At 39.0% G+C, this 12,470-nt stretch overlaps 1 protein-coding gene across 15 annotated transcripts in view; it reads left to right on the top strand.

Annotated features, from left to right (window-relative positions):
• Positions 1–12,470, top strand: part of git1 (G protein-coupled receptor kinase interacting ArfGAP 1) — a 216,394-nt gene that overhangs the window by 195,828 nt on the left and 8,096 nt on the right. For 12 of the 15 annotated variants that reach the window (XM_087977322.1, XM_087977321.1, XM_087977329.1 and 9 more), the window contains 2 exons: positions 492–602; positions 11,264–11,340. In XM_087977322.1, coding sequence (XP_087833448.1) covers positions 492–602; positions 11,264–11,340 — 188 coding nt within the window. The remainder of the gene's footprint in view (positions 1–491; positions 603–11,263; positions 11,341–12,470) is intronic. The other 3 variants (XM_087977325.1, XM_087977323.1, XM_087977328.1) reach the window with 1 other exon arrangement.

The raw sequence follows: 12,470 nt of genomic DNA, 5'->3' as shown, positions 1-12,470 counted from the left end.
GCATTTTGGATTTGCACATACAGATCATAGATGTATCAAAAATTTCAAGTAGTTGAAACAATTTTTCTAAAAGTATTTTCATCTGATAATTGCTAATAGCTCAAATTATCTAGAAAAGTGATCAAGCTTAATTAAATCATGACAACATAATTAAGTTAATTAATCATGTATGTTCACTGTTGTTTGAGAAAAGATAAATAATGGAAGTCACATTGCTTCATCACAAAGTTTTGCTTGAATGTTTCCTCACTTGTGCTGATTTGTTTCAATAGTTCAGTATGCACGTTGCATTAACAGAATTCGTAATCTTCTACTAGATCTGACTCAAGATGACTGCTTTTGTTTGACTACTTCCGCATGAGATTGTTTAACCATTATTTATCTACGTAATGCAAGTTGGCTTTAACAAGTTACATGCATGGTTTATTTTGTAAAAATTCATTACTGTCAATGTGCATGCCATTGTTTACACTGTCCCTTCCATGTTACAGATTCGCAGGGGTGTCTCCGTGACCTCTGTACCCTTTCCCTTCTCTCCGCTGCACTCCTGTTCACAGGACTGCGGCAGATCCGTGGTTAAGTACCATCTCAGTTGGGCTCAAGTAAGAAGGGGCAGAAAGGATGCCAGCAAGTGTTGTAGGAGTGTCCATGCCTTTTGCATGGATTTTGCTCTAACTATAATCTTTGCTTTTCTTTTCACTTCAAAAATGGGCAAGTTATTTTTTGGAATGCTTAGTTGAATATGTCAAAAAAAAACCTTTCAAACAACTTTTTTTGAATTGTGGAATAATTGAACGTGAAACTGCATATTGTAAAAAAGTTTCAGTGCAATGTAGACAGACAGGTTCATAAATATGGAGAAAGTGAGGACTGCAGATGCTGGAGATCAGAGTCGAGAGTGTGATGCTGGAGAAACACAGCAAGTTAGGCAGCATCTGAGGAGCAGGAGAATTGATGAGATTCCTGAAGGAGGGCTTTGTCCGAAACGTCAATTCTCCTGCTCCTCGAGTGCTTTTCCAGCACCACACTCTTGAGATTCATGAGTATATCCAAGCTCTATTCTTATTATACCATGGTTGAAACTTTAAATTTGCCATAAAAACATTAGCACAGTAGGAGCAATTTGACCTGTCATGCAGTGATCACTTTCTCATGGAATAACCCACCAATGGAAATTCACCCTTTTCAGACGTCTGGTATGTTATAATGGAACTTACACCGTCAGTAATTTGATGCAGAAGCAGATTATATTGTCAAGTTGACCTGCGTACAGATTAAAATTGGCAACTTTACATTTAATCAACTTCATAGTAGACTTGAATACAAACTTGGTCATTTGAAAAAGGGCTTCAAAACTTCTGCTGTAAACCATTTATTAATACAATTTGCATTAGCAAAGAAAATTGGATGTCTGTGACCTATTATCTGAGAGATGTTCACACCAATTTTGCTAATTAATTTATTTGACTAATAACGTGGGTGACATCTGAAAGACAAAGCAATAAAGTTTTATTCCTCAATCTTCAAACTTTTGTGTTAAGTAGCCTCAAATCAGTTTTGAATTAAGAGGTTGTTTAGTTGGGCAGTTGAGTGTAGGATAAGGAAGTTAAGGGTATGCGTAATCGTAATAGTTAAATTGGGCTGTTAGAAGTGAAATCGGGAAACATTTTGTTTTAATGAAGTAGAATACAAAGTTTGAATTTCTTTGCCTCCCACGCGTGGAAAAAGAATGCAAGGTCATCTGTTTTCAAGACAGTTTGTTAGATGGAATTGAGGTTCATATGCTTCTGTTTTATGCAATCTTCCATACTGAGGGGATGAAGAATTCATCATTAGACTTTTATTTACAGACTAGATTAACAACTTTTACAAAACTTGGGAAAAAAACCTATACAGAATTTTGATGCTGCTATTTTTAACAAAATCTCAAACATATATATCCTGTTTATTTTGAGTTGTGGTTGTGAATTTTTTTCTGTAGCTTTACTGTATCTGGTTTAGAAGTGGTCTGAGAGCTAAATGAGGATTATTCCAGCTGTGCTCAAGAAGCTACACAATGAAACAAAATGGGGATAGAATAAAGTGAATTGAAATGGGTATGCGTTGTGCATTCCAAAAGATGAGCCCCTCTTGCTCAGCTGTTACTATTAACATTGCTTATTTAAATAATGCTTCCCTTTTAACAGTCCTAACATCTTTTCACTGTTGAATAACATGAGAATAGCATAATGACCTTTAGTGATCACATTTTGTCAAGCAAGGCCATTTGCCGTTCAAGTACTCTACTTTTTTGGTTTGTGCTGATTATTCCTGTTTCCCACATGTTAACCCTTTGAGCTTTTCTCTTTTCTCCCTCTTTCAGCTGTATTAAGACACAGATTTTGTAAATTTAACAATTTATCAGCTGCTTTTATTTATGTTTTAATAGCAGGTATGGAAACTATTAACTGAAGCGTATTAAAATTTAACATCTGTTTTTTTAATAGTCTATTATACAAAAAGTCTTTGAGGGTTCAGGAGATCAATGGTAACGTGGCTAAACAAAATCAGCAGTGGGTCAAATTATTGAAGGAAAATAATCAAGATCTTAATGTTGCCCAGACAAACTAGGGATACCTTTCTATTTATCAAAAATGTATTTCTTTCCTTGTGAGTGGCTTTCTTTTGTCTTGTTTCCTGATGAGTAAGACACTCAATTTTTTAACTGATTTGGTGGCAGTTAATGCAAGTAGTTGCCTCTCCCTCAAATACTTTTGTCCATTTTCAATTTACAAAATCTGATTCAAAACTTAATGTGATGGTCTTAAAGGAAAACGTAGAACTTTCTCCTACTCCTCAGAGGCAGTGGTGCTGAAATGGTTAGGACCTATTTATGTTCCCATTAGTGGGATTTATGGTCAGTTCTTGCCGAATTTTGTAGAAGCAAAGGCACTGGAATATTTAATGCGCAGGAGACCTTACATTTACAGCTCAACATCATCATCTCAGTGACAATAAATGCTGGCCTTGCCAATGACACTCTGGTCCCATGTACGAATTTTTAAAAATTGGAAACGGTTATTGTTGCTGTCCTCAAAGGGTTAATTTGGCATTTATTTGACTATATTTGGAATTGTTACATTACAATCAGACTCTTTAATATTGTCCTTGTAAAGCAAAAGGTGAATCTTTTAATAATAGAAAACTGTATGAAGAAGGCATCGTACATAATGGCAGATGATTCTGAGACCTCACTGTTCAGGGAGGAATGGGGGCTCTGAAAGCTTGCAGTTTCAAATAAACCTGGATTATAACCTGGTGTCATGAGATTTTTGACTTTGTTCAGGGATAGTCAACTTTTGCTTGCAAAGCTATGCTGAATCAAGATTTAGTTAAGGTTTGAAGTTACAAGTGTCTTTCAACTCCTTTGTCTTTCATCCTTTAGACTATGGGTTTGGAGGTCAAGATATTTTGGATTCTGTAAATCTGAAAGAGAAACAGAAAATAAGGCATAGGAGCAGAAATTACACCTTTTGGCCCATCGAGTCTGCACCACCATTCAATTGTGGCTGATATGCTTCTCAATCCCATTTTCCTGCCTTTTCCCCATAACCTTTGATCCTCTTAATCAAGAATCTATCTATCTCTGACTTAAATATACTCGATGACCTAGGCTCCAGCCTTCTGTGGCAATTAATTCCAAATATCCACCACACTCTGGCTGAAGAAGTTTCTCCTCGACCCTGGTCTTAAGGATCTTCCCTTTATACTAAGAATGTGCCCTTGGGTTCAAGCCTGTCCTGCGAATAGAAACATCTTCCCAACCTCCACTCTACCTAGGCCTTTCAGTATTCTGTAAGTTTCAATTCGATCCTGCACCCCCCCCCACCCCTGTGACTGCAGAAATGAGTTTGAGACCTGTCTGACTTTTCATTATGAAACCACAGACTTAAAGAGAAGACTTGATTTTTAAACTTAGATTTCAATGCTTATTGGGTATGTTCCATAACTTAAACACAAAAACAATATTTTATTTCAAATCTTGCTGTATGGAAACTTAGTATTGAGAAGAAGGGAAATCAAATCTGCAGCCAGCTTCTTATGCAGTATGAGAAAACTGCTTTTGAAATAGAAAACTGTGATGTATTGGAACCATCTGCCATAGTGTAGGTATTTCCAACTTTGTTAAAACTTATTCTCTTCTGACAAATGCATGCACTTTTATTAGTTTTCTGTTAATCCTAAAACTGCTGACACTTTGGGTGTAAGGATATGTCAAGAAGTTGAAAATATCTAAACGTTTCTTTAGTGTATGCCAGTAAAGTTTAATTGTAAAACTTACGATTTATAGCATTCAAAAGGTTGAAGAAATCTGAGATTTCAGAGCTAGTTTTGCTAACCTGTGAATATAATAGATATTGGATGTAGGTTTGTTTGCTGAGCTGGAAGTTTTCTTTTCAGACGTTTCGTCACCATACTAGGTAACATCAGTGAGCCTCCGGGTGAAGCACTGATGGCATGGCCCACTTTGTTTGTGATTAGGTTTCCTTGGGTGGTTGATGTCATTTCCTGTTCTTTTTCTCAGGGGGTGGTAAATGGGGTCCAAGTCAATGCATTTGTTGATAGAGTTCCAATTGGAATGCCATGCTTCTAGGAATTCTCGTACGCATCTCTGTTTGGCTTGTCTCAGAAATGACTGCCAGACTACTCAGACCTCTTGGTATCATGGTAGCCCACAAACCCATCAACACGATAAAACAGCAATTAATGAACTTGAAAGACCCAATACAGACAAAAAGCAAAACTAATGTAATTTACAAAATACCTTGCAAGAACTGAAACAAACACTGCATTGGACAAATAGGCACAAAACTAACCACCTGTATACATGAACATCAACCAGCCACAAAAAGACATGACCCACTCTCACTAGTATCCTTGCAACAGATGAGGAAGGACATCACTTCGACTGGGACATCACATCCATCCTAGGACAAGCCAAACAGAGAGACGCACGAGAATTCGTAGAAGCTTCCCATTCCAACCAGAACACACTCAACAAACACATTGACTTGGATCCTATTTACCACCCCTGAGAAAAAGAACAAGAAATGACATCACCTAAACACACAAATATAAAGTGGGCCATGCCACCAGTGCTTCATCTGGAGGATCACTGAAAATGTTACCTGGTATGGTGATGAAATGTCTGAAAATGAACCTTCCAGCTCAGCAAGCAAACCTACAGCCAGAACCTCAACCTGAGCTACAAATCTTCTCAAAACTCGATAATAGGTATTGTTATGGCATTCTTACTACGTCAGTATAGTTTGAAATTAAAACAGCCATTCAAGAACTGCCATTGAGAATTGGATGTTCTGCAGTCATACCTAGTCCACATTTCCACAGCAATTTCCAACTGCATTCAGTAGTTGGTTAGATCCACACTATTCATTGAAGCATTCTGTGAACTCCTAGTAATACAGCTGGGAAATTTGTACTTTGCAAATACCACTTGAATTCATAATTTTTTTTAAGAAATCATTGAAACTAATCTTTTCCTATTTGAAATGAAGCAAGTATATGATTGGTATGAGTGAGAGAATGTGCCGATCCCCTCTCCTGAAGCTTCCCCACTCTCCCCACCCAAGCCACTCTAGTGATGGAAAGGGATTTACCTCAGGGTAAGAGTTATAGCTAGGGGAAAGGCAATTACAATGCGATTACGCAAGATTTATGATGCATAGGATGGGGAAGGAAACTGCAGGGGATGGGCACAATTGAAATGAGCTTATTCAAGGACCAGCTACTGCGGGTCCTTGATAAGTATGTGCCTGTCAGGCAGGGAGGAAGTTGTCCAGTGCGGGAGCCAGGGTTTACTAAGGAAGTTGAATCTCTTGTCAAGAGGAAAAAGGCGGCTTGTATTAGGATGAGTTGTGATGGCTCAGTTAGGGCGCTAGTTATAAGTTAGCCAGGAAAGAACTAAAGAGAGAGCTAAGAGGGGACTTGAGAAGTTATAGGCGGATAGGATCAAGGAAAACCAAAAGGCTTTCTATAACTCTATCAGGAATTTTTAAAAAATGACTAGAGTAAGATTAGGGCTAATTAAGCATTGTAGCGGGGAGTCAGAGGAGATGGAGAAGCGCTAAATGAATATTTTTTGTCGGTATTCACACTAAAACAAGACAATGTGGTCGAGGAGATAGGTCAATGTGGACTGATGTGCAGGCTACTAGATTAGATAGGATTGAGGTGCATAAGGAGCAGGTGTTAGCAATTCTGGAAAGTGTAAAAATAGATAAGTCCCTAGGGCCGGATGGGATTTATCCTAGGATTCTTTGGGAAGCAAGGGATGAGATTGCCGAGCCTTTGGTTTTGATCTTTCTATTGTCATTGTCTGCAGAATAGTGCCAGAGACTGGAGGATAGCAAATGTCCCCTTGTTCAAGAAGGGGAGAAGAGACCACCCTGGAATTCATAGACCTGTGAACCTTACGTCGGTTGTGGATAAAGTGTTGGAAAGGGTCATAAGAGAGGACTTATAATCATCTACAGAGGAATAAGTTGATTATGGATAGTCAACACAATTTTGTGAAGAGTAGGTCATACCTCTCAAACCTTATTGAGTTCTTTGAGATGGTGACCAAACAGGTGGATGAGGGTAAAATAGTCGATGTGGTGTATATGGATTTCATTAAAGTGTTTGATAAGGTGTCCCATGTTAGGCTATTGCACAAAATACGGAGGCATGGGATTGAGGATGATTTAGCAGTTTGGATCAGAAATTGGCTAGCTGAAAGGAGACAGAGGGTGGTGGTTGATGGGAAATGTTCATCCTGGAGTTCAGTTACTAGTGGTGTACCACAAGGATCTGTTTTGGATCCACTGTTGGTTGTCATTTACATAAATTACCTGGATGAGGGCATAGAAGGCTGGATTAGTAAATTTGCGGATGACACGAAGGTCAATAGAGTTATGGATCGTGACTAAGAATGTTGTAGGTTGCAGAGCGACATAGATAAGCTGCAGAATTTGGCTGCAAGGTGGCAAATAGAGTTTAATGTGGAAAAGTGTCAGGTGATTCACTTTGGAAGGAGTAACAGGAATAAAGAGTACTGGACTCATGGTAAGATTCTTGGTAGCACAAATGAGCAGAGAGATCTCAGTGTCCAGGTACATAGATCTTTGCAAGTTACCACCCAGGTTGATAGGGTTGTTAAGAAGGCATACGGTGTATTCGTTTTTATTGGTAGAAGGATCGAGTTTCAAAACCACGAGATCATCATGCCGCTGTACAAAACTCTGGTGCAGCCACATTTGGAGTATTACGTACAGTTCTGGTCACCGCATTATAGGAAAGAAGCAGACGCTTTGGAAAGGGTTCAGAGGAGATTTACTTGGACGTTGCCTGGTATGGAGGCAAGGTCTTACGAGGAAAGGCTGAGAGACTTGAGGCTGTTTTTGTTAGTGAGAAGAAGGTTGAAAAGCAACTTAATTGAGATATACAAGATAATCAGAGGATTAGATAGCTTGGACAGTGAGAGCCTTTTTCTTCAGATAGCGATGGCTAGCACAAGGGGACATAACTTTAAATTGAGGAGTGATAGATATAGGTCAGACGTCAGAGGTAGTTTCTTTACTCTGAGATAGAAGGGGTGTGCAATGCACTGCCTGCAACAGAATAGATTCGCCAACTTTAAGGACATTTAATTGGTTATTGCATAGGCATAGAGACGAGAATGGGATAGTGTAGGTTAGATGAGCTTCAGATTGGTTCCACGGGTCGGCGCAACATCGAGTGCCGAAGGGCCTGTACTGCACTGTAATGTTCTACGTTCTACCTAACAGCTTGTGTTCTGAACAGTTCCGCTGGGATGAGTGCCCGCTCATTAGATTAGATTCCCCACAGTATGGAAACAGGCCCTTCAGCCCAACAGGTCCACACCGACCCTCCGAAGAATAAACCACCCAGACCCATTCCCCTATCCTATATTTACCCCGGACTAAAGCACCTAACATTAAGGGCAATTTAGCACGGCCAATTCATCTGGCCTGCACATCTTTGGACTGTGGGATGAACCGGGGTACCTGCAGGAAACCCACACAGCCTCACTGAGAATGTCCATATTATTATTTTTGTTTCTTTATAATAGTTTCCATAAGATTTTATAAATCTTGCTGTTAAATGTGAATCTCATATCTATTTCAGTGAAACTTGTGTTTTTACCTTTTTCATTCTTTACAGTTCCTGGTTATAATTTCATGAAATGATGAAATTAACTTTGTAATTAATTATGGGATTCTCCAGTTGGGCATTTGAAAACATTGTTCAAACAATTTACTATCAAACATTCAACAATTTACTGTTAAAAAGTAGAATTTATTCCATTCGTTATCCCAAATGAAATTATGGAGTTCATTTAAGTGTATAATGATCAAATAATTTTAATGTATACTCAGTCTTTGAACAGCACCTGATAAAAGGGTCAGGGCTGTGGAGTCAGTTTGGTGAATAATTATTTTGTAACATTTTTTGTTTGTTCCTGCTACTTAAATTAGAAATGTTTCTAAGTAAGTACACACTGTAGAGATATTACAGTTTTTATGACTACTTTATTAATCTGGAACTAGATTAAATACAATGAAATGGAGGTTGAAGATGGAACAGTAATAAGTGAGTTCAGACAAGCATGGGTGTGATTTTCGAGGAAGTGATGACTGTATTGGGAGTACAAAAGCTGTGTTTGAAGCTATACAGTTGACAGTAATTGGCTAAAGTAGGAGCAAGAAAGGAAGTAGCATGATTAAGCATTAATGTTTAGCCATTGAAAGATCAGAAGGCTCCTTACTCTGATATTCCTTTTACACCTAATCGCGATCTGCAATTTTTATATACAAAATTAAGACACAAAACAGCATCAGAATGTTTTTGCGTCTAATGGAGGTGCCAATTCTAAATCGGTATCAGTAGTATGACAGAACCTTCTGGAAGCAGGTAGGGGTTGGGGTATCTTTACCCAATGCAAATTCTGCTTGTAAAGAACTGGCTCTGTTTATAGTGAAGGAATAAAGTCTGCCCTTATTGAATCTAACTATCCTGTCATTCCTGAAAAGTTTAAAAACATTTACTAGAGAAGGTGCAAAACTTGACCTACTCTTGGGAAATAAGGCAGGGCAGGTGACTGAGGTGTCAGTGAGGGAGCGCTTTGGGGCCAGCGACCATAATTTTATTCGTTTTAAAATAGTGATGGAAAAGGATAGACCAGATCTAAAAGTTGAAGTTCTAAATTGGAGAAAGGCCAATTTTGATGGTATTAGGCAAGAACTTTCAAAAGCTGACTGGAGGCAGATGTTCACAGGTAAAGGGACAGCTGGAAAATGAGAAGCCTTCAGAAATGAGATAATGAGCGTTCAGTGACAGTATATTCCTGTTAGGGTGAAAGGGAAGGCTGGTAGGTATAGGGAATGCTGGATGACTAAAGAAATTGAGGGTTTAGTTAAGAAAAAGAAGGAAGCATATGTCAGGTACAGACAGGATAGATCGAGTGAATCCTTACGAGTATAAAAAAAGTAGGAGTGTACTTAAGAGGGAATTCAGGAGGGCAAGACGGGAACATAGCTTTGGCAAATACAATTAGGGAGAATCCAAAGGGTTTTTACAAATACATTAAGGACAAAAGGGTAACTAGGGAGAGAATAGGGCCCCTCAAAGATCAGCAAGGCGGCCTTTGTGTGGAGCCACAGAAAATGGGAGAGATACTAAATGAATATTTTGCATCAGTATTTACTGTGGAAAAGGATATGGAAGATATAGACTGCAGGGGAATAGATGGTGACATCTTGCAAAATGTCCAGATTACAGAGGAGGAAGTGCTGGATGTCTTGAAACGGTTAAAGGTGGATAAATCCCCAGGACCTGATCAGGTGTACTCGAGAACTCTGTGGGAAGCCAGGGAAAGGATTGCTGGGCCTCTTGCTGAGATATTTGTATCAATAGTCACAGGTGAGGTGCCGGAAGAGTGGAGGTTGGCAAACGTGGTGCCACTGTTTAAGAAGGGAGGTAAAGACAAGCCAGGGAACTATAGACCAGTGAGCCTGACCTCGGTGGTGGGCAAGTTGTTGGAGGGAATCCTGAGGGACAGGATGTACAGGTATTATGAAAGGCATGGACTGATTCGGGATAGTCAACATGGATTTGTGTGTGGGAAATCATGTGTCACAAACTTGATTGAGTTTTTTGAAGAAATAATAAAGAAGATTGATGAGGGCAGAGCAGTAGATGTGATCTATATGGACTTCAGTAAGGCGTTCGACAAGGTTCCCCATGGGAGATTGATTAGCAAGGTTATATCTCATGGAATCCAGGGAGAAGTAGCCATTTGGATACAGAACTAGCTCAAAGGTAGAAGACAGAGGATGGTGGTGGAGGGTTGTTTTTCAGACTGGAGGCCTGTGACCAGTGGAGTGCCACAAGGATCGGTGCTGGGCCCTCTACTATGAATGGGAAGTGTTTGGAGGGATATGGGCCGGGCGCTGTCAGGTGGGACTAGATTGGTATGGGATATCTGGTCGGCATGGACGGGTTGGACCGAATAATCTGTTTCCATGCTGTACATCTCTATGACTCTATTTAACTGCACATTTTGAGCAGAATAAATTTGTTCTTTTTCTTTGTTCTTTCATGGGATGTGTATGTCACTGACAAGGCTTGCATTTGTTGTCCTTCTCCAATTGCCCTTGAATTATGCGGCTCTCTAGGCCATTTCAGAGGGAAGTTCAGAGTCGTTTTCCTGTAGGTCCAGTGTCACATTTTGGCCACCCTAGGCAGTTTCTTCCCTGAAGAACAATAGTGATGTTTGTGACAACCTTTGATAGTTTCACCATTGCTTTTGACTATCTATTAATTCCAGATTTGTTTGAATTGAAATTCCACACCAGCTATTGTGGTGAGAACTGAACCCATGGCCCACAGAACATTAATCTGTTCTTCTGAATTACAAATTTCAATGCAATTTGCATCACACCACCATCTCCCAATTATTCCTCAACTACTTCATAATGAGCATGCAGAATTATGAAGATATACTTCAATCACTGAATAACAAGTTTGATTTGGCAGTTATTCTCAAATATTTTCATGTTTATCAATGGGAATTAGGCTAATCTCTCCAATTTATCTGCCTGTCATGTTCTTATAATGAGTACTCAGGAGTATTTGCTCTAATAATAAGACCTGTGGCATCAGCACATCATGTTGCATACTCACATTTCATTTCCAATTATAGGTATCCAAACTGGACAAACGTGGTAGTGGAACAGACAGTGACTATGACAATACCCAGACAAGTGAGCTGCCACTAGGGTGAGTAAATCCTGATTGGAGCCTTATAAATGGTTTTGATTTAATAATACTCAGCATAGCAGCATTTCTGTGATGTGTACGTTTCACAACTATTTCCGAAATCCACTCTAAATTGATTTTCCTGTTCTTCCTGCACAATTCTGTCTCTGTAGGATTGGGATCATGCCATGATGATCTTCAAGTGGATAAGACAAATGAATATTGCTTCTGTTTTCACAATTGTTTCTGTATGTCTCTGTTATGCTTTTAACCGTGTAGCTCTTAAAATAAACACCTATTTTCAATATTTTAATTCTGGAGAACAGCATCAAATAAGACATAGAAGGGGGAGCAGTTTTACATGCCTGTCTTCTGATATCATTGTGGAGAAAAGCAATAGGAAATCTAGTTTATGTTGTGTTATCAAAACCCCCCCAAGCTTAAGTTTGAAAATTTAATTTTTATATTTTTAAAATATACTGAAGTGACCTGTAGAATAACTTGGTGTCTTAGTATTTCTGTCACCAATGTTCTTTTTATTGAAGGTTGTGATTCATTCCATTATTGCCTGAGGAGTAAGCTCCCTTCCTTAACAGTGCATGGTGCAATGGTTTAAGGCAGCAGCTTGCTGCCACCTTCTTGAAGAGAAATCGAGATGAATGATAAAAGTTAGTCTTGCCAGTGACATCCATGTTCTATCAGCAAATAAATAATAACTCTTCGCAAGAGCTTGCTTTCATTTGTGATTATGCCAGGTAGGCTGCAGAAAGCCTATGTATCCACAAGAACACACATTCAACCAAGAGTCACATGAAAACATTCTGTCACTAACGAATTTTTAAAATTTAGATTATTCTCTCTGTTGCTTCATCAAAGCCCAATGATACCAAGGATCATCACATTCTCTCAGCTGTTAGATGCTATAAGCAGCATATGTTTGAACTAAATTTGAACTGTGAACATACAAGCAGAGCAGGAGTAGACTGTGCACTTCATGCATTTATTTACTTAGAGTTGTCCTAACTTCTATAATATCTACAGATTGTTCAAATGTTCTTTCTGCATAAATGATACAGGTGCAGTCTTAGTTTAGGAATTTTATAAATTGTACTGTTGCTACTCAGACTGGGCTTCAGCATCGTCTGAGGACT

The sequence above is a fragment of the Chiloscyllium plagiosum genome, unplaced genomic scaffold (assembly GCF_037043375.1).
Source record: "Chiloscyllium plagiosum isolate Xiang-an unplaced genomic scaffold, Cpla_swu_hap1 HiC_scaffold_31, whole genome shotgun sequence".
NCBI lineage: Eukaryota > Metazoa > Chordata > Chondrichthyes > Orectolobiformes > Hemiscylliidae > Chiloscyllium > Chiloscyllium plagiosum.
The sequence above is the reverse complement of the archived record's forward strand: the minus strand, read 5'-3'. Positions and strand labels throughout refer to the sequence as shown.